The 26,078-nt window shown below is 35.9% G+C and overlaps 2 protein-coding genes and 2 non-coding genes across 5 annotated transcripts; 1 reads left to right on the plus strand and 3 right to left on the minus strand.

Moving 5' to 3' along the window:
* Positions 1–4,977: 4,977 nt before the first annotated feature.
* Positions 4,978–21,541, minus strand: LOC119076102 (serine/threonine-protein phosphatase PP1-beta catalytic subunit). 2 transcript variants are annotated; one of them, XM_037182759.1, is made up of 7 exons: positions 21,196–21,386; positions 12,376–12,465; positions 6,359–6,490; positions 6,070–6,285; positions 5,761–5,999; positions 5,435–5,674; positions 4,978–5,351 (listed from the first exon to the last, which is right to left on the minus strand). In XM_037182759.1, the coding sequence occupies exons 1-7, from the start codon at positions 21,245–21,247 to the stop codon at positions 5,238–5,240; spliced, it is 1,083 nt and encodes a 360-aa protein (XP_037038654.1). In that variant the 5' UTR covers positions 21,248–21,386; the 3' UTR covers positions 4,978–5,237. The 2 variants fall into 2 exon arrangements, with proteins under 2 accessions (XP_037038654.1, XP_037038655.1); XM_037182760.1 differs by lacking the exon at positions 12,376–12,465 and having other exon boundaries at positions 21,196–21,541.
* Positions 7,037–7,108, minus strand: Trnap-ugg. Its single transcript has one exon. It is a non-coding gene; the product is annotated as a tRNA-Pro (tRNA).
* Positions 7,358–7,429, plus strand: Trnap-ugg. Its single transcript has one exon. It is a non-coding gene; the product is annotated as a tRNA-Pro (tRNA).
* A 797-nt stretch (positions 21,542–22,338) lies between the features above and the next one.
* On the minus strand, positions 22,339–25,237 carry LOC119076078. Its single transcript, XM_037182727.1, has 5 exons — positions 25,028–25,237; positions 24,901–24,965; positions 24,692–24,840; positions 22,510–23,533; positions 22,339–22,421 (listed from the first exon to the last, which is right to left on the minus strand). The coding sequence occupies exons 1-5, from the start codon at positions 25,098–25,100 to the stop codon at positions 22,356–22,358; spliced, it is 1,377 nt and encodes a 458-aa protein (XP_037038622.1). The 5' UTR covers positions 25,101–25,237; the 3' UTR covers positions 22,339–22,355.
* Between the last annotated feature and the right edge of the window lie 841 nt (positions 25,238–26,078).

The following is a 26,078-nucleotide window of genomic DNA, read 5'->3' on the forward strand; positions in this document are numbered from 1 at the left end:
AGGCTAAAATTGTCAGCACACCATTTATTGCTCTTGATAATTTTGTTTTGGAAACAAATTCCTAAAGATTCCACAATTAGTAAAATTCTTAAAGAAATTCTTTATTGATCTCCAAATATCAAAAATTTAGGAGCGGTAAAAAACAGTCAGATTTCCTTCTTAAAAATACAGACGAAATCAGAGAATTATTTACTACTAAATCTGTTAATTATTGACAGCTATTATTGCCGGGTCGGAATGCACTCATATCAGACATGATGTTGTTGGATGGAAGCTCTTTTGTTGAACCATCAATCATGTTAATAACAGAAGAACTCGTCGAAGTCTGACCATTTTGTCTAGTAATCATTCCGCTTTGACCTGAACAATATGACATAATCTTAGGATAACGTAAGGGAAAATGCTCGAGTCAAATTTATTTGGAGGTATTCTTCGACTCCCTTATCACTTTCCGGTGTGCCTAAAGTTTACAAGTCGCAATAATCGGCAACGTGTTAATTTCCACATGCAAAGGGCGTGATTTATGTTCATTCGACGAATTGATTAAAAATAAATGTCTGATTGTTGTATGAACGGTTAACAAACAACCACTTATAATAAGTAGGAGGAAGGATGGAAGATTTAAAGTAATTAGACGCGAAGAAGCAAAATAAATACGAAAATTTAATTGAAATGCAAAATGGTGATGAAATGGCATGGTCGAAAAAATTAATTAAAAAAACCGAATTAAGGCAAGCCTGTTACATTATATATTCTATCAACCTATTAAAATCAACAGGTCATCTGTAACAGATGATCTGTTCGACAAACAACAGCCTGGTTAATGTTCTGTCATAATACGAAAATGGATGATGATTGTTGAAACCAATGAAGTAAAAGATTTTCATGTCAAATAATGAGTGACAGTTGAAAATTCTTCTACTTCGTTTCTTTTAACATAGGCATATTGCTACATTAGAGGACAACGTCCATGTTCGTCATTGTCATGACTAACCGATTTGAAAAGGCTAAAAAAAATTAATACTAAACCGACTAGGAAGAGGAATGAGTCTTTAAGACACTAACTTGAAATTCGAAACAAAAATAAATATTTTCCAGTTCACACGACCTGTTAAAAAAAAATAATTTCCGGAACTTCGTGATGTTGGTGATGGAAACAAGGAGTAAGATGTCTGTTTCAATTAATACCGACAAGATTTTTCACTGGGAAAAAACTGATTTGATTTTGCATTAAAACTTTTAACCTTTCACAGACGGCAAGGAAAGGTGGTAATCTGTTTTAAGCGACATGTTTTCATTAAATTATGATTTTTTTTTTGCATCAATTGGTTTTACTGTGATCTGCGCATAAGGGCTTTCAGTTTTTAGCCCGTGAAGGGTTTAGATGAAAATAGGAGTAGCAAGCCAGTATCGACAATTTACTTAACTCACATGCAATGACTAAATAATGGAGTGATGATGAACGAATTATTGAAAATATTGCCATCACTGACCAATTGCAACGGAAGGTCAGAATACTTTTCACTAAAACAATATAGGATAATCGTGTTTCACCCAAATTGTGTTGTAGTGAATCAGTGTAATCGAAACGGAAAAACCGTTTCGATGTCGCCATACACAAAAGTTTATAAAAAAATTGTTTTCTTTTTGTTTAATTTTGATTTTCTTCTTTGTCACTTTAATGATTTCTACGTATTCTAAATATGTACAAAAAAATTGACACTGATATATATATAATTATATACTTTGAACGTCCAACCATGGATAAATAAATGCATTTTCTTTCCGTCGTTCTATCTGTATTGTAACACTGTAGACATCCTGTAGAAATTTCAAATTACTCGGAGAACATCCACTGTCTAAAACTACTAAGAAAGCGAATCGGATGTTCGTTTCTAATGCAGTATACGATTCCCAAGGAGTCACAAGATTCTATGATTGCAAATGATTCGCGAGTAGTTAATACGAGACCATCAAGGACAAACCAAAGGAAATTTCATGAAATCGAAATCAAATTTTAATAGGAAATTATTGTATGAAAGACTCAGTTGCTAGAACCACTTCCGCTGTACCATTGCATGTATATAACAAACATACACACCAGGATTTATAAAAATTGTGTTTGCTATAAAAACTTGTCTCTATAAGATCAGCGTTTTCGTCTGTTGAGCGTGTAATTATTGAACTTTTTTCGCCTTAAATCCAATAAAACCCTGAAACCCACCGGATGTTCTCGGTAATTTTTTTTTTTTTCAAAAACTTTTAGAAACGGCTGACTGTTATCGACTGTTCACCACTAAAAATCAATGGATGACCTCCGTTGTATGGGATCTCATGCAGTTAAAGAAATCTGGTGAAAATGAATGAAGTAAAAGATTTTCGGTCGAACACTAGGCGATGAACAGATAAATGAAGTAATAGATTCAACGATTGTATTGCAATACGCTTGCCGTTTCTTAAAAGTCAATGAACGCTACGGGATGACTACATATGTGAATGCATTTTACGTTTTGTTTTTATTAATTTTTGTTTGATATCTCATCATCTACGTACAGACATTTTTTTTTCATAAGAACATTTTGTCGACGTTAGTCTCAATTTTGTTTTTCTTTTCTTTTTCTTTAAATTTAACTTTCAACAACGATAAATTATTTAAATTTTTTTGTTTTGTTTTGGTGTTTTCATAATCCAACTTATTATACACATCACTTCCAGTGAACAGGATTTTCTTTCTTCATTCATTATTGTATGCTAGACCGACAGACTGTGTGCATTTCAGTTGATTACTTATAATGTCACTGCTTTGAAACCTATGCCTTTGATCTACTCGTTAGGGAACTATTTCTCCCACAGATGACTATTTTTTATAAAAAAAAACATTTCCCAAGCTTTTCCTACACTTTCTTGAATTTTCCTATACTTTTCAGAATTTTCCCAAAAAATTTTTTTGGAGAAAACAATGGAAAATATGTAAAAATGCAAGAAAATTAAGGAAAATTTTGGAAAATGTTTTACCTACAAATAGTCTTTGTGTATATCTAAGCAGTCTTACATTATAGAAAATTCAAGCCGGTTTAATGACCATCAAGAGCAGTAGATCTTTTGCAAATTTGTAGCCTACATTTAGGCGAACAAATATTCGTTTTTCAATGATTTCTCTGAACCAAAATCTTTTTTTGAAAAAGTAAGAACCAATAAAGCACGCAAAAATGTGGCACTTTTAAAGGAAAAATTGGTTTGTGGCTGATAACTTATACCCATTGGAGAAACCTTTGCAGATTGTGTAAATTAATGTAATCTGCACAGTATTCTACAATTTGTAAAATTGGTTAACAATGACACATTTTTGCGTGCTTTAATGGTGTTACTTCTTCAAGGAAAGAATTTGTTTCTGAGAAATCATCAAAAAACGAATATTTTTCCGCTTAAATGTAGGCTAAAAATTTGCAAAAAGTCCATTGCTCTTAAAAAATTCAATTTGAAGATTAACTTTCTATTGAAAGGTCTGTGATTACGAGTTTTGAACTTGGCTGGAAGGACAAACGTTCTAATAAAAAATAAAACTTTCTCTTTAAATTACAGATTCGTAATTCGAGATCGATTAACCTTCATTTCAAACATGAATTTCACCAAATTTCACTAAAAGAATTCACTCGTAAAATTTGGTGAAATTTAATTAAATATTTCTCGATCTTAGACCCTTAGATCCGTCGACAGTGGCCCACTTAGCTTAGCACTCATAGATAAAAGAAAAAGTCTTAGGTTAAAAATGTCGCTCGTATCTGGTATAGAGTAATTCCACGGCATATAGGTTTCAAATCGTATAAATGACCGATAAGCACACAGTCTCTTAGTCTATACTGCCGGCCAAGAAAACAAATCTCTAATTCGAATAACATCGATCATCGTTCATATTAAATGCTTACGCTATTCACCAGAAAAAATTATTTCTCCGATTCAAATATAATAAAATTTCATTTTTTTTTTGTTGGCTTTAAACAAGCTCCTAACATTTTTAACGTTCACTTAACATTAATGTTAACGCAAGGATATCAAAGGTGATCTATCTTTAATCGTAAAATACGTATTTTAATAAGGGCAAACAAACCATAGGCAAGGCGACAAATGATCTACGATAACCGAAAAAATGTTTAACGGTTTCGGTAAAATTCAGTTCGAATCTCACGAAAATTTTGATTCGGCAGAAGGCAAGGGGACACTTGTGTCGACTGTATGACGATAGGAAATAAAAAGATTAAAATGCAAAATTACCTCTGACCTCAGACTAAATCCGATTCAGAGACAGTTTTTTTGTTAAGTTTTCTTTCGAGCTGCTACAGTGGACGTTGAGGAAAATTAGACACAAATTTCCGTCAGCTGGTCTACTCATACAAGCAAAACTGCATACGCGTGCTTATGCTTATACTACCACGTATAACAAGTTCGGTTTGTATGAGAGGGCCAGCTGAAAAAACAACTGAATTAATTCATGTAAAAATTTGACTGTATTTCTCTAGAATTTTGAAGAATTCATAGAATTCATAGTTGTCTTAGGTAGTGAGGTCACTGAGGTCTCAATGAAAATACTGAAGTTGACCGGAGCTAAAATTGAAAATGTTTCCTTCAGAGGCCAGGACTTGAAAGAATTTTTCAAAATTACTCGCTGCATTTGACTGTTAGTGTCTTCACAGACCTTTCAGAAATTCTACGAACACCACTTATGAGAAAGGGTTGGTTGTCTTCAGTAGTAGCTCTTTATCCTTCGTCACAATTGATTGCGAACAGCCATTAGTCTTCCTTGTATCCCTTTGTCGACGCCAGTGTCGATGGAATCGTGAGACTCATCTCTGATTGTCAATGGCTAGATCACACAAATTATCATCCCGAACAAAAATTGTTCACTTTTATTTTTGGAAAATAATGACAAACGGGAAAGCGGGTAAAAGAAATGCAAAGCGACTGAGCGTCGCCAGTTCGTTCAGTTCATCTGGATTTTATGAATAAATTTTCCATTACCGACAATCGCGGTAACTTTTCAACACAAAATGTTTTGTATAATCCTGCGACCCAATCAAAGGTAAACAAATAATCAATCGGCCTGGGACGGCCATACGAACAGTTCAATCAAATTACAACAAAAAAAAAGAATTGAAAAGGAAAAAGGAAATGGATGTTCATCATGTTAATAATAGTATAAAAGGGAAGCTCTTCTTCACCACCGCCATCACTGAATATGATTATTTTCGCTTGTTGTTTGCACCAACCTGTGGCACATTTCTCTGTTGATTGGGTCGGCCGGAATTTGTGCCGCCGTACTGGTATTTCGCTTTCTTTTCCGATGGCTTTAATATCTGGAACACAACAGGAAAATTTTGAATTTCGATTCCCTCCAACGACACCACACGAACGGAAATCGTTCGACTGATTCACTCACCTGAAACGAGCACATTAACGACGCATCGACGGTCATCATTCCACCGGCATTATCGAATTCTCCGCAGTAGTTTGGCGCCGAAAACAACGTCACCAACTGTCGCTTGGCGAAAAACTCGTAACCATCTTCCACCACCTGATGCGCCCGACAGATCAGATCCAGATCGTAACGGTTTAAGAATTTTATAACTACGTCGGTTCCGAATGTAAAGCTCACGCCTCGATCATTTTCACCCCAACCCTGGAACGTTGACAGTTCATAGTCATTTGGAGCACTAAAGTCACACGCATCGGATGCACAACTTAGAGTCAGGGCACATGTCTTACCTGTACATCTTTGTCGGGATCGCTCCACAGTAAATCGCATAACAGTCCAGTGTCGGGTACATCTGTCGGTCGTGATATTCGACGTATTTGATCCATGCCCTGCAGGTCTGGACTCAGACCGCCATGACAGCAGAATATTTTTTCGTCAATGATAGCCGCTATCGGAAGACAATTGAAACAGTCTGTAAAGGTCTTCCACAGTTTGATGTTGAATCGCCGTTTGCACTCATCATAAAATCCTGTTTTTGCAGTGGAAAAGAATGTCCGATTGTTAGTTGCTGCATAATCATCGTCATCTTCTTATCTTACCATAAATTCTGTTGATACTCGCACACTCATGATTGCCACGTAAGAGGAAGAAATTTTCGGGATATTTGATTTTGTATGCCAACAACAGACATATTGTTTCCAGCGACTGCTTGCCTCTATCCACATAATCGCCAAGGAATAGGTAGTTTGTGAACGGCGGGAAACCACCGTAGTCGAACAAGCGTAACAAATCTGTATATTGTCCATGTATGTCGCCTGCTCGAAAGTGGTTCCACGTTAATTTTCCCGTCAAAAATGGATCGTAAAGCTTTCGCATGTGTACACTTACCGCAAATGATTAACGGGGCCTCCAGTTCCAGAAGTATCGGTTGCTGCATGAAAATTTCTCGCGATTTCAAACATAATCCACGAACTTCCTGTTCGGTCATTTGAACTTGTTTGCCTGGTGTACATCCTCGAACTATAAAACGAAGCAAAAAATTTGAAATGAACTGAACTGATGGACTGATGGAACAACGAAATGATCATAAATTAGAGGAAAAAGAAAACTATTTTGTTTCCAAAAAAGCAGTCTAGCGCATACGGCAATCGCTAATACAGGATGAATGTGATTATGCATTCGTGTAGAAATGGACTAAATGGAAACGAGCATTAAAATGTTGAAACATATTTTACGGGAGACTAACGTAATTGTTCTAGAAATGCAAAAGTTACAGGCAATTTCGTAAGTACAAAATTTTGTGGTCAAACATGCAATGTACGACGTATGAAACATTTCTGTATCGTTGCTATGACTCTAACTAATATGATACTAAAGTTTTCGTTAAACTAATCAAGTAAAAGATGGGATTTCAAACTACAGAAAATGATTACAACAGCAAATGAAACCAATTGGATAATTAGGAACTGTTATCTGCTAGAGAACTTGCTTTAAATTGTAATTAACAAAAGCATTTACAACTTGTGCAAAGGCACTTCTTCTGTAGATGCAAAGAAAAAAAAAATCGGGCTCAACCGGGATTTGAACCCGGGACCTCTCGCACCCAAAGCGAGAATCATACCCCTAGACCATTGAGCCGATATCGGTTTGTGTGACGATATTTCATTTCAACGCACGTTATCATTGAAAATATTCGTTGAAGACGTTTTTTTCGCTATTATCACATTTCGCAGGTATGTATGTACCGTACCTACAACATCCAATATACAACATCTGCCTTTCACTTTTGAGTTTTGTTTTTAAGTTTTTTTTTTTTTGATTGAAACTTGAAATAAAAGGTTATGCAAATTAGTTTTATTAATTAAATCAATTCGATGCTTTATTAACGGCTCAATGGTCTAGGGGTATGATTCTCGCTTTGGGTGCGAGAGGTCCCGGGTTCAAATCCCGGTTGAGCCCGATTTTTTTGCCTTTTTTTTATGACTAGGAGAAATAACAAAAGAAGCATTAGCCAATAGTAGTTGAGAATACATCGAGATGTCAAGACTATCGCTGTTTTGCCAATGTACTCTGGTCGAACTGTGACTCTGTATTATTTTCGAACCTGAACGAGAACTGAAATAGGCAGACATATTCCATGAAAGGTCATGTAGAGACAAAGGGTATAAAATGACAACAGAGCTACGTGAACACAAAAACAGTGGACGCCAGTGAATACGAATACGAATTTGATTCAGCTGATTTCCAACTGGTAAAACAAAGCTGGTCATACGAATGGAAAAGTTTTTTTTTTTAATGGAAAAGTAACTTGCTTGCACGTGGTAGTAAGACGTATCAGCTGTTTTGACTGGACCAGCTGGAAATCAGCTGAATCAAATTTCTACCTAATTTTCTCTGTCGTCCACTGTAACTCATTTCTTTAAATGAACAGGATGTCCTTGTTCTCCTTGAGACAATGATAAATGGAAAATGATGTTACGGAAATGGATGTGAGTATGTCATCCTAATCAAAAGTCGAAAAAAGACGTAGAATTCTGAATTATTCATCAGCTGTTACTAAGAGAGACTTTTGTCTGTTGCAAGAAAGACTATGTCTTCAACATTAGAAACTGATGCGGCTCAAAATGTCGAACAACAGCAACCGTTTTACGTAATAATTCAATTTTCCGTTTCTAAATTCGAACAGAAGAACTACAAGAACAAGTGAAATTGTTGACGGTTTCGCTCGTTGTTAACACACTGTTCCCTTAATGAACTTATATAAATGAACTACAATGTATCGTGTAATTAAACAGAGCTGATGTAAACACGTCATTCATATATATATATACAGAGCTCTATATACCGTGCCGCTGCCACTCGCTTCATTTAATAAAATCTAATTTCAATTTCCAATTTTTCTTATATAATTCGTAATTCGTCTAAAAATAGACACGCCGTTCGTTCCGCGTATATTTCGGCGTTTTATTTGGTTGTAATAAATTTTTGATTTTCAAACAAATGAAAAACCTCTCCCAATAATGTTCGACGCGTTCGCCGTTTTTGTCGTTTGTAACTCCAGCCTTTAAATAACCGAAACAATTTAAAGAGCTGGAAACTAAGTAATGTTACGGTCTAGGTGTGTGTACACACACAGTTTCCATTAAAGAAATTCGTCAAAGTAAAGGTAGAACGTGACTTTGGTTGAAAATCTTCCAAAATTCGTGGATCGGAATATTGTTAGACGAATTACGGCGTTCGTACGGATGTAGAGGCATGTCCACATAATATATCGAACAGTAACAAACTGCACAGCGCTAAATTGGTGTATGAATGGTAAACATGCGGAATACAGCGGCACATAGACGAGAATTTGTACAATAAGATGTAACAGAGAATAACAAACGGCCGAGAAAACATTGATCGATAATCAATCTGTTTTTATAATCAACTTCCTATTGCACCACACAACACAGCTGCGAATCAATTAGTGGGAATGCTGATGTGTGTTGTTATAACATACAAATAAATAATCAAATGGATGGATAAATTGTTCACACACTTCGAACATATAGGCAGCAATTACAGTCTGTGACTTGTTTTTAATTTTTGGGACGTATCATTTCCTCTCTGATACAAATGCAAATACGAAGACTAACAAAGTAAATCTGCCTACGGTTGGAGTTGGGTCATATTACAGTATATTATCGGCGACAGTTTTTTGTTTTGCTTTTTTAGTTCATTAGGAAGGAAAATACGATATCACGGTTCAGTGTTGTTCACTTCAACCACGACTTCGTCTCAATTGACGAATCATTTAGATTGTATACGCAGTTAAGATTGATAGAAATTCAGCTCAATGAATTTTGTTTTGATTCGGATTATGATTAAAAATGGGGATGGGAACAGCAGCTCGCCAATTTAGCGTCTATGAATACTGCCGTTCAAATTTAGTTAGGTTCCAATTATCGACAGAAACATAAATTAGTTGCTAGGCTAGTGCGAGTCGGACTGGTCGATCGAACTCGTACATCGACATTACAAACACGACGAATTCGACTGTTCGTATGTCTGAACCGATTTTCATGTGTTTTGATCAAAGTGAAGGTAACCAAGGTTCTGAAAGAACAGGTTAAGACAGCCACGAAGGTGGGTGACACCTAAATTGATAAACGCACTCAGTACAGATTGTCTGTGAAATCAACTTGAAGAAAATGTTTGTGAGGAAAATTCGGAATTTCGTCTTTGTTAAAATGCCCTTTTCACATAAAGTTCGTAGTCGCTAACGCAATTTGTGTGTCACCGCAGTCGTAATCAACACAGAGTTGCCTTAGCCTGTTCTTGAAGGTAACAACGGACAATTTGAGAATGAATAATGCTCCCTGAAGCATCAAAATTGAAGAACAGGTCATTAATGCCTCAATGTGCACGAGATTTGTGTCTATGATTGACTTTAAACGAAGTTGTAAGCGAACAATATCGACGGTATTTTTAAACCTGTACGACGCACTGGGGTCTTATTTCGGTAGAAAGGTTTTGTGACCAAGCAAAGACCGATCATTGTTACTAAAGTCAAATCTAAACAAATTTGTAATAACTACCGGGTCGAAATGTACAAAAAACGTGACAGCCAAAATGATGTATGGACGATTCGGTTATCATCAAAAAAGCCGGCACCTTCAGGGACTGTTTTTGGAAAAGATTTTCTTGAATTTTTCCAAAATTTTCCCGAGTTTTCTTTCAAATTTTCCCGGTTTTTCCTACATTTTCCTAAGAATAGTTTTTATGAAGTTGTGAGAAAGTTGAGGAAAATCCGGAAAAATTCCAGACAATCTGAGTAATGTCTTCCCAAAAATTGTCCCCGCACTGAAAAGAGTTGCAACCTGAAAAAAAGAGTTGCAAAAGAGTTGCACGCGGAAAAAAGGAGTTGCAAAAGAGTTGCACGCGGAAAAAAAGAGTTGTAAAAGAGTTGCACGCGGAGAAAAAGAGTTGTAAAAGAGTTGCACGCGGAAAAAAGGAGTTGCAAAAGAGTTGCACGCGGAAAAAAAGAGTTGTAAAAGAGTTGCACGCGGAGAAAAAGAGTTGTAAAAGAGTTGCACGCGGAAAAAAGGAGTTGCAAAAGAGTTGCACGCGGAAAAAAAGAGTTGTAAAAGAGTTGCACGCGGAAAAAAAGAGTTGCAAAAGAGTTGCACGCGGAAAAAAGGAGTTGCAAAAGAGTTGCACGCGGAAAAAAAGAGTTGTAAAAGAGTTGCACGCGGAGAAAAAGAGTTGCAAAAGAGTTGCGGGCGGAAAAAAGGAGTTGCACGCGGAAAAAAAGAGTTGTAAAAGAGTTGCACGCGGAGAAAAAGAGTTGCAAAAGAGTTGCGGGCGGAAAAAAGGAGTTGCAAAAGAGTTGCACGCGGAAAAAAAGAGTTGTAAAAGAGTTGCACGCGGAGAAAAAGAGTTGCAAAAGAGTTGCGGGCGGAAAAAAGGAGTTGCAAAAGAGTTGCACGCGGAAAAAAGGAGTTGCAAAAGAGTTGCACGCGGAAAAAAAGAGTTGTAAAAGAGTTGCACGCGGAGAAAAAGAGTTGCAAAAGAGTTGTACGCGGAAAAAAGGAGTTGCAGCCTGAAAAAAAGAGTTGCACGCAAAAATAAAGAGTTGCAAAAGAGTTACACGCAGAAAAAAGAGTTGCAAGAGAGTTGCACGCGGAAAAAAAGAGTTGTAAAGAGTTGCAAAAAGAGTTGCAAATTCAGTACGGTCCCCCTCGTCCCTACCTTCCACACATCACTATTCAAATATACCAAAAACGGAACCACTTGAAACCATATGCATCGACTCGGCCGCTATTATCCGTAAAGTGTGTGGTGTTGGCATTGTTACAATTTAGATTATTCTTCTAAAGTATAAAATCCAGCCACAGGACAAACTTTCAGAATCTGTTTCTGTTCCTTACTTTTTTCTTGGCTCTTTTATTTTAGAAACCTTTTATAAAACGGCAAGCGTATCGGTACAAAATCTATTACTTCACTTGTCTGAAGTTTCTCCCAGCAAATGTATCAATAAGAGAACACCAGAGTCAGAGCTCATCGCGTATTCCTATCGTCGTCAGCAGATGACTAACCGTTTCTACAAGGTTACATTGTAAATAGTTCCTCTGAATTAATAACGGCGAGATAGCATTAAATCCATCAATGCCACTCAATCATCTTCAATTTTAATAAATTTCACTAACCATTCACATCACACTGAATTATAATATTTTACCCATCATCATGTGCGGTCAATATGGTCAAGTCGGTGTAAAGAGAAAGAAATGAAGCAATCACAGTGTATAATATACCATTCATGTTTCTATTAGGTGTTGTTGTGACGAAAATAGCAAAAATTTTCCAAGCAACATAGAAAGAGGATAACTTGTTTTCCGTTCATTACTATTCAATTTGAATTATATGTGTGGCATATACAATGAAACAAACAAAGTTAGAAGCGGAAAATAGAGAGAAGCCAAACAAAATGATGGGAATTGATGATTTTCTATAATTTCGTTGAAATGGTTCGGTTGTTTTAAGTCGTAAATATTTATTGTAAAATAGACCTGGGTGATAACATGAATTATGTCAAACAACGTGAAAATGTATAACCGATAAGTGTGTGAGTAATAACAATGAGAAAATGATATGTAAGGTAGCTTGAAGGTTTTTTAGTTTAGTTACGTATAGTACAAAGTATGGTAAAAGTAATTTTCTTGTTGTTATGTACACAGAGAAATTGTTTCATGAAAATGTTTTATAAATCTCCACAATGCCATTTTTTCAACGTATAAGTAAAGTATCTACACAAGTTCAGCTGAATGGTATATAAACGGCTAAATATACTATATAGAAAAGTGATGATGACTACGATAAAATTTAATTGAAATTTTCTTTTGATTTTCATTTTTTGTTACCAAAATCTGGTGTGGACGAAAAAAACTCTTTTAATTTCCCCTTTTTCTTGTTGGTTGGCTCCTCCGAATTTTCTTGCTGTGCCTTGTTTACTGTACATTATTCGTTCAGTTTTTTTTTGTTTTGTTTTGTGTGTATACGTTCCCATTTTTATTAGAAAATTTAGCAATTAAAAAACCAAACATCGATCGTTTTCCACAAAACACACACACACACGCAATTAACAACCAAAAATTAAGCGTTATGAGTCAAAGCCAGGGTATAAATTCAGCGCCATTTCACCATTATATATTCACCACGCGCGTCACCATTTTTATATTTTATTAGTAAATTAGTTTGTTTTGTTCGATTTTTAGTTGTTTTTTTTTCGTTCGGTTGCAAGTTAGTTAAACCGAATTACATTCATCATCATTGTACAATTACAATATTGGGATCAGATGATGATGATGTTTGTTTTTGTTGTTGGTGCAGGGAAGATATATATTAAATCGAAACCAATGCACACGACATTTAGAAGACACGGACGCATTTATAATGAAGACATTAAGCAGCATAATAAAAGGAAAAAAATAGAAAAAAAAATTAAAAGTTAGTCAATTGTTATACACTGAAAAAAATAAATAAATTGCAACGCACAACAAAAAACGATTAATTCTATTTTGTGTGAAGGGAGACAGACACATTGCCATATAATTCTCAGGCAATTGAGCGCAGGACTAAAGATCGGTTTATGTCAGATTTACCTTACCCTAAACCTGGCCTGAATTAACCAGAAACCTGAAGACAGACATTTCGCATTTCAGGTCTACCTAAAAATAGATCATTTTCACGTATGCTATTCGAAATGTCAGAACCGACGCACGGATCTGCGCACGGACGAATGAACATAACCTAAAATTTTAATAAAAGAAAGTCAGGTTCGTTAAGTACATTCACCTGTCTGACCAGTGCCCTATATTAGCGAAAATATTTTCACGAATTTTCTCAAATTTTCGCGATTTTATCAAATTTTCACAAAAAAACTTTTTGCGAAAATTCACGAAAATTTGAGAAAATTCACGAAAATTTGAGAAAATTCACGAAAATTTGAGAAAATCGTGAAAATTTGTTAAAATATTTTCGCGAATATAGCCACTGTGTCTGACAGATGACATTGCGAAGCGCTACTTGAAAATGATCTATAGATTTGATCCAAGGTCATACGAATTGTCAAATTTCACTACCTGAACCCAACCTGTCAGTTTCAGTTCCGATCAGATTTTTTCTTTATGATCCGACCTGAACTTTTTTTTTTGCTGCAGTATTCCGAACTTTATTCAAGACTAGTCAATCTGTGCATCTTTTGCAACAAAATCGAATGATAAGTACCGTAGACTTATCGACCTTATCGATCATTCAACAATGATGTCACGCAAAAAATGAGACAAAAGACGCTTTTTTATGAAGTTTTTATGTTTTGTCTCACATCATTTATGAATAGTCCCTTTTCACTCTTGCTCCTTGTAACACATTCTTTTTGTTACAAATTTTTGTCATGAGTTCACTTGCGAACTGAGTAGTGAAATAGTGAAATTAAACACACATTTTCTATAAGTTATAAACAATCAAAACACATCGCAAGCATCACATACACATAATGTCTTTGTTATATGCGGCTCAGTATACGTAGCACATACTAGTATAATAATTTAGTTTGTGTTTTGATTGTTTATTATAGTGTTTGTTTGTGGCAGGGATCCCGATTAACGTTAAGTACGGCTTCCGTTTAATAAAAAGTACTCCGTGTGAGAGTCGTAAGAGAGCGAGCTGTCAAGTAAACAAAGCAAAAATTGAAAAAAATACAAGTTTGTCCCTCACACTGAGTTCTTTTTTGGTAAGTGGAAATCACCCCTTATTCATCACCGATTTCATTTGGGTGTTCGAATAACGTTATTTGAAGAACCAAATGAATTAACGTTATTTAAAAAAAAATGATTCGGTTACTCCAATACTCTCATTCAAAAATTTATTAAAAGTTGATTATTCTCGCAGGAAACGACGTTTCCAGTGAAGAGTTTCATTCATAAGGACTTCCGAGTAACGTTATTCGAGTAACCGAATTCAATTTGGAACTGTTGAATAACGTTCTGTGTGTAACGAAATTTGTTTCGGTTATAACGTTATGTATATCCCAAATTTACCACTGTAACGAATTACAGCGATAAGACTTTTTCAACGTTCCAACTGACCGACAGGTTATGACAATTCGCTATTTCACACAATTCTATCATTCCAAACGCTCGGTCTAATTTTATTGCTGCTTTGCAAAGTGATTTGGTTGAAAATTTTACATTAAATTCCTAAACTTTTGAGTTTTCTTGCAGTCACATTGAACAAAGTTTTTGTTTAAACTACAGAGATCTAGATCGAAGAAATTCAATCCATCTAAACCATCTAACGTTCGAGAGTAGGATGTTAGACACTAATAAAAATTCTACTCTTCCACCGAATAAATACTCGCCAAGACGCAAACTCTTAACCTGTTATCTGTTATCGACAGTGTCAGCAATAATAAGTGACAGTGTCTAACTAACGAGGTTTTATATAGCAAAAAAAAACATGTTCAAAACAAATGAAGTAAAAGATTTCTGAAATCAATTGCTGAAAATCTTCTATCAAATGAAGTAATAGTATGAATAATAAGACTGTTAATATGCTTGCCGTCTGCGACAGCTTAACTTCTTCGCGTAAACCGCGTAAAATAAACGATGCGTATTATGTGTGCACAAGATGTTATGATGTGATAAACGAGCTAAATGAACCACACGGTGTAGTTGTATTCAATTAACATTGGAACGCTACACTTATATCAGAACGAATGATTACAACAACAATTGACGTACGAGGAAACAGACAAGACTTCCGCCAACAACAAGCGGTCTCATAATACATTTCCAGCTGGCAAACCGCCAACTCTTTTTGAGAAATTCATTCGAATCGGTTGGCAATCGGATGGAAGTTCAGAGCTAATATTTTCTAAACCGCTGGTTGTTTCATCCTAAAACTTGAACTCTCATGTCTGTCTGAAAGGGATATCTTGGGGATTATGTTTGGTCCCTTGCGAAACGTAACAACAATTTTTCTTCTTGAGATCTTTGGTATGGGCGAATGATGGTATGTCTTTCATCAAAGACATTCGAATCGGGAAAATCCATTTCTGACCTATTGGAACACGTAGTAGAAAGCTGGTGGTGAATTGTATGAAACAGGTTCGGCTGAAGTTAATGGACCATTTTCAACTTTCATACAAAAACTAGAGTTTCCGAAGTGATTTCCTGTGTATTTTAATGAACCATGACAGGAAGCTATTTTCCACCCATTTGAAACAACAAGTAAAATTGTGTATTAATTCGATTTTTATATAATGCGACGACAATGAACAAACTGCCTACGGTTACATCACATCAGGTCATGTCCATAAATTTAGATTTAAAAAAAATTAAAATCTTGTAATTGCATCACCATCATCACAACTGGATGTAGCACGCTTGCAAGCAATATCGAATTAATCAACAAAGTTTGATTTTACAAATTTGGCACAACAACAGTTTTCAGTTTTGGGAAAATATTATCGTGCAACATGAACACGAACACCGTCAACGCTATGAACGCCATTGACAAATGGTATAAATGACATTATTGAAGAAAATCGTTTTACATGGTTATTTCCTGTGCGAGCATCGTTTTGTTGAATCAGCGGAATAGACAGGTCTTTCGTTATTATACAGAAAGTAATCAGCAAGAGAAATAATTCGCTTGTAAATTTACGACATTTATGGCTCCGGGTGAGATAAGAGGAAGTGAGAAGATGTCAGAATTAAATTAAAACTAAATTCCAATGAGAGGTTTTGCAATGGAATGTTCAGGCGAACAATAAACTAGAAAGAAAAGTAGTTTTCCTGACGTGATTGCTGAAGAAAATCGATTGAAAAATGAAAATCGGACTAGGCAAAGTTGGATTTTCGCATTAACTGACTCTTCAGAATTTGTAATTCGTTGGACCGTTCAAATTCTAGAATCTGAATGATCTGAACTCTCAACGATTTGATAGTCTGGAGAATCGGTATGTCACGAGAATTTTTAAAACCCCCAAGGAGTCTTTGACTGTCGATCTTAAGGGCAGGGAGTTTCAAATTCACAGAGTTACTGAGACTGACAACGATTTGTAAATCTGAAAGTGGAATTGTGACTACCGAGGATTCATGAGTCTCGAGAATTCGTATCTCCGAAGGAATCACGACTGTCGACGGATTCGTAATTTTAGTCTCTTGAAGAATTGACACTGTTTATTAATGAAAGAATAATAGGTTCCCGACTACAAGTACATGTCCAGAGACTGGTGCTAATATTTATTCTTGAGTATGCGTGTTGCTCGAGTGTTGACTGAATTTTTGCTGCTGTGTTTTGCTACGCCAGGGATTTTCTTCGAAGTAACTTTCTGTTTATGTCCAAAATGTCCATCGAATGATGGTAAAACGTTTTCATTGTAAACTTTCGACCACAAGTTCATTTGAAAGTTTTACTGCTGTCTTGGGAAGGGATCAGTGGAAACAACTGATGATGGCTAGATCACGCTAGCCTCAAACCGCCACTGAGTCCCGAGGTCGAAACAGCTCTGTTTTCTTCGTTAAATTCACTCAACATGAGTGGGTAGGGAAGAGCAAAAGCTCTGTTTGTTGTTTTGTTTATCTCTGAATTTAGCTCCCTATTTATAGGCATTTCAGATGGGGATATTTTCAGTGATTCCAAACGTCCTGTTAAAGGACGCAACGATAGATCTGCACAGAATCCACTCCAACATTGCGATGCAAGTGATTGTACATACATGCATAGCGTTGAAGCAGACGACATTAATTCTGAGTTAATAAATGAGTAATCAGGCCTCATCTCCGTATGATGAATGGTGCTAACGCACCGCCTCTGCTTCAATTGCTTGCACACGCTCCGTCTTAACATCTGCAGACTGGATATCTTCCCATGTCATTTAACACAATACACAAAGACATTGCCTCAAAATCTGACATTGCCTGGTGCTAATATTTATTCGTGAGCGCGTGTGCAAATTATGTGTATCCGTGGTATCCAGGATACCGGGAAATTTCTGAAATTTTTTTTTAGGATACCGGGAAATCGAATTATAGCTGCACAAAGCAGCGGGAAATGTATGTACCGGGAAGTCACTTTTACATTTTTGGATACCGGGAAATCTGGGAAATCTTGACTCGGATACCGGGAAGAAAACATAATTTGCACACGGGTTCTTGAGTATGCGTATTACGTAAAGTGTGGAGAACTCATAAATTAATGGAAACGCAGACTATTCCTGCTTTCATAAGTGATCAGAGCCAGACTGGGCGTGGGCGCTTACACAAAATCTTACTCTAAAGTCGCAAAATTATGTGGCAAAAGCGCCAATGTAGGAATTTGAATAGATAATCAAACAAAAGGCGCAATGTAGCTTGCCCGATTTTACCATATGGCCAGTCCGGCCCTTGTGTGACGATACACAACACCATTCATTAAAATGTAAACGAAAATTTGAGATCGTTCAACAAATGAAACTAATTTCGTCAATGTCAGATGAGCAGTATAGACGTTGGATACGAACAATGTAGAAAAAAATATGAAAAATAATTAAACAAATGCAATCCGAAGGCATCATTTGCACCAGCTACAAAATATTGACTCAACGATTGTCAATAAATCAGAGAAAATATTTTTTCCATCGCTTTACTGAATTGCATAAAAGAAAATTCTAGGTCATTTCTCGGTCTATAAAACTTGGAATTTATTGTCATGTTTATCCTTCTACTTAGCACAGTATATGAGAGCACCGTAAACAGCAGAAAATAAGTTCATCCTATGTAAATAACATCAACTCTCGATAATTATTTAACTGACATTGCCAGCATGGTTCTTTCTCTTGCTGTTGTTGTATTTATAATAAATACGTTTTTCGTACGAGCAGTACATAATGGAGTTACCTCTATACAAATTTCCATTATATGCACGGGATGATGATAAGGAAAAATAAACACGTAGATTCGAAAATAGATTTTGAATCACTGTAAATGAGAGTTGTTTGTTTGATGTTTTATAATATATGAGAGAGAGGCTGCAGAGGTATAGTATAATAACATCGTCAACTCTATGTTTGACGAAATTATTGAATTTTATTCGTTCAAATCAATTTCTTTTTTCTTGTGCTTTCAACTGAAACAGTTTTGCAGAAGACCAAAAAAAAGGGACTTCACCTTCCAACAGTTCTAAAATTAAAGTTCCGCGCTTATCCAGAACGAAATTCGAACTATCCAGAATGAAATTCCAGATTATGAGCATTTTGCGCTAACATTTCGTTCGATAAAAGTGATGTTCATTTATAAGAGCTATGAATCGTTGGCATGAAATACCGCTACTTGTAACATGACATTCCGTGCGACAGAATACACATCACCGCAAATTGTTATTTTTTATTGGTATAAAAATGGAAAATTGGAAATGTATTTCGACATCGATTGTATAGGATGGTAAATGTGTCACCATCAAAATAAACTCACATTGTGCCAGACAATGTACGCGTCTTATCGATAAGATAAGTCAATTTTGTTGTTGGAAATAGTAGAGCTAAATTTAGGCAAAACAATTTTTTTCTTCGTTGCGGTTATTGTGGCCTCCGTTCTGTCGAACTTTTATGACGGAACAATGACGGAATTCGTAAAGTTTGCTAATTAACCGTCAGCAATTCGTGCGATTTGATGAAAGAATTCGATAATCTGTCGAATGTGGAGGCAGACGTTATTGCCTTTGCAAAGACCTAATCAAGTCACCTCTTGTAAGATAGTCATGATAACAAGGCCCTTAGAAGGCTGACTGTGTGAAGAGCACCTAGGGACATGTTGGGTGCATTGGGCTCACCCACAACCAATCACACATTTCGTGAACAGAATATATAAACGAACAGGTGATTTGAAATTGTGGAAACATTTATTTTTGATTAAGTGAGGCTAGATCGGACTTCCGAGAAATTTCTTATCATATTTTCTATATCAAAATACAGCTCAGCGATAAGCCACCTGTCGATGTGAGAGAGTTGAGAGAAATCCGTTGAGAAACGTTGCTTTGACGAGGCTTTTGATTAGCAGAGGTGCGTCAACAATTCATCAAACTTTTTGACGATCTTCGACTGTTCTATGTTTCATGGTCAATCATTGTACTTTTGGATTCAATTTAATTGGATTAGATGCGTTTTCTACTCTTCAAAAAATAATTCATAGTGTTGATAACAATATACAGTAAGCATAGGTGAGATACCACCGTCAGGGACACAGATCCTGGTTGATCGTGTGCTTGTAAAAGCTCGAACTTAACCATCGAAAAAATTACAGTGCGAAACGGACACACACACACTTTCAGATAAAATTCGAGTGCATACAACGACTCATCTGTATCAACGACTGTATCGAGCATTTCTTTAACCTGTTACAGTTAGCAAGCATCTGACCAGTATTATTATCTGGTCTATTACTTCCATCAATCAAAGTATTTTTAATCGGTTGATTTTAAATCTAGTACTTCAATTGTTTTCAACATCCATTTTACTATATAAAGGACAATATTACCCAGAGCTTGTCATTATTTTTGTCGTCGTTATCGACAGCAGATGAATGTGTCAGGTTAAAGAAAACTTTCGCGAGACTTTCTTGCGTCAACTGGGCACTTTTTAATTGATAGAAAATCGATTTTTTTAAACAGTAATTGACAAGTGGAGGCCACTTATCGCACAGGAAAAATCCAATTGTTTTGTGCAACTACGAGACCTGCAACGGTAAACAACAACAAAAAAATGTTCCACCGTTCTACACAATAGACAATGAAGCAGTGCATTGTGTTCTATTGTTTGAAAATGCATTTAAATGTTTAAATGGTTTCGAGATGGAAGTTAAGTAGAATTATGTTCAAGTCAATAAATTTTGAAATTATGCCATTCATTCGGCCAATGTCAATGTCAATTACATCCAATTTGTCATTTTCACTTTAGATTCGTTTAAAATGTTTGTCCGTTTGATCAATTAAGACCACAATGAGATTGTTGTGTTTAACATAATTTTCGCTAACATTTCGTTCGACAAAAGTGAAACTTAAACTTGCCTTAATCCATAAAATAATTTCGATTCGATTTTTCCCTTGATAGAAAAACACTGTCAGTCACACATCGCAACCAATATTGTTTCGGAGTAACATTCGGTCATAATAAACAAAAATACGGAGAGAGAGACAAATCCTCTGTATACATTGAAATAGAATTCACTTTCAGAATGCGGTCTAATTCGATATCCATTTATGGAATCATGACTAAAATCAGACACAAATCACTTTGCAATCATCAATTTAATTAAGTGCGTGTTCCAAATGAAACATAAAAAATTTCTAAGAAAAAAAAAAGATTTTGTTTTCATTCAGCATCGTTTTAAACATCATGCTGTGGAAATTGTTTTAATGTTGTGAAGCTCAGCAACAAAAATTTTTAATCCAAAAGAAAATCACTAAGAGCCATGAGCCAAAAAATACACCATGCCTACAACGCGATCACAGGGTTTTCTCCGAAATGGAAAATTTAAAAAAAAAAAACTATTTTTTTCCCAATTCGCCCAGAATCGCACTGTATATGCTTTTCCTGGTCGATTTATCTGGTTTATAATGTCGACGAAAATAATAATAAAAGAACTTTGCACTCGAATTAAACAGTTCACCGTTCAGACAACAAACAAATTTTCTATTCTCACCTTCCAGTAAACGTTGAATTAAACTATCAATATTCAATTCGTAGTCTGCCATTTTTTTCAATTTTCTTTCGAACACACTGATCAAATTATTTTTTCACATTAAATTACCAGCTACTCAAACAAACTGACACTGATGATGGTGTTGTTAGGTCCTTCTCTTGTGACACTTCGAACGCAATTGGTAACGACCAGCAGATTTGTTAAGTTTGTTAAGTTTAATTTCAATATACAAACTGGGTAATACCGGTAATACCTTTTAGATGATTACCACAATACCGTAATATTTTGAACTGGTAGCGTAGCAACCAGTGTCTATATGGAAATTCAAACTTGACCAAACCAAAAATCTCTTCTGTTTTATTGCGTTTTGTTCAAATGACACATCTAGGTACGCTAGGTACTCAAAGAGATCAGTGCTGTCGTAAAAACTATCTCCATGGTGAACAGTGTTGACGCCAAATTTGCGTTTTACTAGTGTTGTCATACCGATTAATGTATGTGGTAAAAGATGAATACATTTCAAGAAGCAGCGTTGCGAACTGTGTTGTTACGTACAAAGTGTATAAACACTGAAAAGGTAAGGCAAACCCTAAGCGGATCAGATTTATTTTGGATCCAAACTTTCAGGTGAATTCATTTTCGTAATGTTATCGAACTTAGACTTGTTGCACAAACAATTCGATAAGGCCGTAACATTTTTCCTAACTCCTCGAGATACAACTTGCCGTAAACGACTTCAATATGTGTTTGCAATTGGAATTGTTTTGGTAAGAACTACTAAAAGTTATTCAATATATTATTTGGTTCCAGAATTATCCGTTTGTTTAGTCAATCCAACATGGCTGAAGCTAAGGGAGACTAGCGAAATTACACTCACACAACGACGAAACTCGTGTAAAGTAGCTGTCAAAAATTCAGAAATGTGGCAAATATGATGTGTATGATTGTGGCAGAGCCATTAACGTAGGTTGTCGCATAGGTTGGTTCCATCGTGCGGTAAATACCTCAACGCTTTTGCGAACAATTTGTCAACAATATTTTTTTTTGGTTATGGCTCTATTGATGACGCTTTGACAGCTCAAATAACCTTGGAACATACCTATAGGGAAATGCTCTTTGGAAACTAAAACTCAATCGTAATATATTTTCGTATAATTCTATTATATTTTTAGTACATTTCGTGTCAATTTAATGATATGTTTGGCAGCAGCAGTAGCAAATTTCATCTGAAATCAATAGATTGTCATTTTTCAATTCATTTCTTCATCAATTTCATTGTTAAATGTAAAATCGTAACAAAACAAAAAAAAATACCTTTTTCGGATCCTCCAACAGTCTTTTTGTAATTCCAATCTCAATAGGAGTCTGTTTTGCACGCTCGCGAAATTCACGAATCATATGAAATAGTTCCCAACACATCAATGAATGTGAAAAGTGAGTCAAATCCAGCAGCGAAGTCATCATATTCAAAATTGATTTTAATTTTGCTTCCACATTTGGCCCCGTAAACAGTACAAGGGTAACAAGTCTAGGTAGGTGCGTATGTAGTGAAGAGTACACGTGTTTGGCCAATTGATTATCAACATTTTTCAATGTTAAACTGCGAACGTTTTTAAGTGATTGCAACAAATCAAATTTTTCAGCAGTCAACGCTTCGCAGTCAAGGATCAACTCAACCAAGGTATTGAATCGACCGGTGTTACATGTGTCCAAGAATCTGCTGCGAATAGCAGGAGAATAATCGATTTCCAGAATTTTTAATCGACAATCCGTCCATTGATCGAAAAATGATCCTACAATTCCTCTACAGCGCCGCAATTTAAGTGTTTTTAGATTCATTGATGTGACTAGTGTCGTCATACCAACATCACCCAAGAATTCGGAACTAAGTTCGAATGACTCGATGTTTTTGAAATATGTTGTACCTATGATATCATCGTTGGTAAGAAGCGGATACTGCAATGTCAATTTCTTGACATTACCACAATATTTCGGGAAGCATTCTAATTGTACAGGATATATAGATCGCCAATGAATGCATTTAATATATGGTGATATCGCTTGCAGTATAGCTGGAATATCCTCTTCTGATCCATTATTGTCGCACGAAAAGTCTCGATACTTTCGGAACATGAGTGCATCGATCGATTTCAGTCGTTTGCAGGTCTGACTTAAGTTGACTGTGTCCATTGGAAGCAAGTATGACGCAATATGCAATAGGCAGTGATCATTAAGATCCTCAAGTTTCAAAACAGTAGGATCGAGTTTAGGTTGATAAGCCGTGTCAGCTTGTTGAACTGTGAATGCTGTGAATGGCAAATTTTGGCTACCAAGAAACCTGAAATAACAGTCATATACGAAATTTTGTTGAAGTTAGACATTTTTTATAGAGACAATTTTGAGAGATAGGTTTGTAAGAGAATCCGATATAACAGCAACAAAAAAGCAGAAAAAGTAAAATTTAAGCAGGTCTGTATACTTTAAGACTCACTAAAGTTTACAGCCTTGAATTTCAGCGCATAATTCTTAAAGTATTAAAACACTGAAGCTAATGCAAGCTCTCAGCAGATCAGAAAAATTGCGTACTCCACTGCCAAAAGTCAATACTAAACGACGTTGTTTCCTGTAAACGTTGGGGAGGTCACGCAGATCGACATTTTATTAGGTGCGTGGCTACGCAGAGTTTCTGTGGTGAGATTGATTTTTTACATGTAAAATTTTACAAATTTCATTCTCCACTACGAAGAGTTTCATTATATAGAAACTGTACGTCGTACGCGGATCTGATCCGCGCTACTTTCTCTGTTTATGTACTTCGGGAGCAAATCTTTTCCATACAAATAGAATCAAGGTTCTGAAAGAACAGTTTAAGACAACTCTTAGTTGATCACGAAGGCGGTGACACACAAATTGCGTCAGCGGCTACGAAGTTTATATGACAAAGGCAACTTAACGAAAACAAAATTGCGAATTTTCCTAAAAAAACATTTTCTTCAAGTTTGGATTTCACACACAATCTGTACTGTGTGCGTTTATCCATTTCGGTGTCACCCGCTTTCGTGGCTGTCTTAACCTGTACTTTCAGAACCTTGAATAAAATCACCAAAATAGAATTTGTATGGCATGGTGAATTTTTTGTATGAAGCGTCGTGTGTCACCTGCGTGACCTCCCCAATGTTTACAGCGTCGGTAGTTCCAACAACATTATTTTTCCAAACGTCACGGCTGTAACATACCTAAACTAATATTCACCCGGCGCGCGCCATCTAGATACCATTTCTCCGGTCTTACCACTCCGTTTACAATTTCAACTCACGCCGTAAGTATGCCAAAAATTTGAATTTCAAGTGAGTCAAAGTAGAAATTAACCGAAAAATAAATTTCAACGCATCCTTGTATGAAAACGACGCACTTACGGCGTGAATTGGCTGGTCCGTAACGATCAAGTGACAAATTTCATTGAAAAATAAAATTGCCCTTCATACGCAACACTTACATAGCAGCGTATTCCGGTAGAAGAAAAGTCACGTAAGCAACGCGAATTATTTTGTTGCACTCAGAATCTCGACTAGCAATGGTGACGTCAGTCACCTGTCCCATTCCAACTGCAAATTCAAAATACCCACGGAGATATTCGACAGAGATCTAAAATATTCGTATTCTGTAAATATCGTAAAAATACCAGAAAATAATAATTTATCTCACATTGTCCCCGATGTTTAAGACTTCAATTGTACGAACCGGTGTATAATCGTCTAGATACAAGGCCACTGAAATTATATGGAAGATTTTCGTAGAAATGTAAAACTTTCAGATGAGCATATGTCCTCACTTTTCGGTTTCTTTATCAGACGAATGCAATCATTGCAACAGCTTTTACATGGACGTTTAGATGTGGAAATCATATTTTAACCAACAAATAAATCACAATAAAATTGAACAAACAAATTAATTTAAAGTCAATTTGGGATTACTATGTGACGAAAAGCGCAGATTTTGATACCGATACATGAGCGATTTGTAAACACGTTTTGTCAAAGAATCTCTTCGTGTATATGATCGTAAAAGTTCGTAAGTTTCTGTGTGTGACATTATAAACTTCAAATATCTGTCATGTATAACAATGAGTTGTCGGCTCGCGTCAAACTATAGTGAAATTCAAGATTAGATGTATACATATCGTCTCGACATGTCATGCATTTGATCATGAAAGACACTATAATTTTTAAGGCCAGTTCATGACGTCTTACACATTTACGATGTATGCGACCATTAACTGCCAGTTAACAACATATCTTGGTTTATCGTATGAAGACTTTTCTTAGAGTTTAAATTCTATGCTCATACTGCTATTTCATTGGAAATTTAGAGAAGATTGAGAGAATATAAAGACGCGAAGCTTCAAAAATATAAGCTCCAATTCTGTGCTTTTATTATAACTCTATATGACCTGTAGCAACATTGGACTTTTACTTGAGATGATATCGATGTGATCGAAGTTCGGAACGAGATGACGACGTATTATCGTAATGTTCTAGTGGTTCCTTTATTGAAAAAATCCACTGATCTGATCCGTTCAAATTTTGGTGCAGAGGCGCCGACTTCATTTTTCGAATAGTGTTGCGCAAAAAATTCGTTTTTGCTATCCCAGGCCATAATAAGGGAGGTACCGCATATACTTTTTAGTTGATTTTCTTGAAGAACTCGGAAAATAAAGAGACCCGTGTTTTTTCTTTTCTCGAAAAAATCAAAATTCGAAAAATTATCACTGGTTGAAGTTGAAAAAATTTTCACACCCGATCACACCCGCCATACAAATTGTTGTTGTAATCGTCATTTACATGGGAAGTATAAAGTGCCCTATACAGGGTACTATTGCTCGA

This window comes from Bradysia coprophila, unplaced genomic scaffold (assembly GCF_014529535.1).
Source record: "Bradysia coprophila strain Holo2 unplaced genomic scaffold, BU_Bcop_v1 contig_232, whole genome shotgun sequence".
Taxonomy (NCBI): domain Eukaryota; kingdom Metazoa; phylum Arthropoda; class Insecta; order Diptera; family Sciaridae; genus Bradysia; species Bradysia coprophila.

Bases quoted from the DNA above. Each gene is read 5' to 3' on its own strand.
- LOC119076102 (XM_037182759.1), bottom strand. From the start codon at position 21,247: ATGGCAGACTACGAATTGAATATTGATAGTTTAATTCAACGTTTACTG. The intron at 12,466-21,195 runs GTGAGAATAGAA...AATAATGTACAG, and splicing joins AATTCAACGTTTACTGGAAG to TAAACAAGGCACAGCAAGAA. The intron at 5,675-5,760 runs GTAAGACATGTG...TCAACGTTCCAG, and splicing joins ATCCCGACAAAGATGTACAG to GGTTGGGGTGAAAATGATCG.
- LOC119076078 (XM_037182727.1), bottom strand. From the start codon at position 25,100: ATGATTTCCACATCTAAACGTCCATGTAAAAGCTGTTGCAATGATTGC. The intron at 24,841-24,900 runs GTGAGATAAATT...CGAATATTTTAG, and splicing joins TCTTAAACATCGGGGACAAT to ATCTCTGTCGAATATCTCCG. The intron at 22,422-22,509 runs GTATTTTTTTTT...TATTGATTTCAG, and splicing joins TGTTGGAGGATCCGAAAAAG to ATGAAATTTGCTACTGCTGC.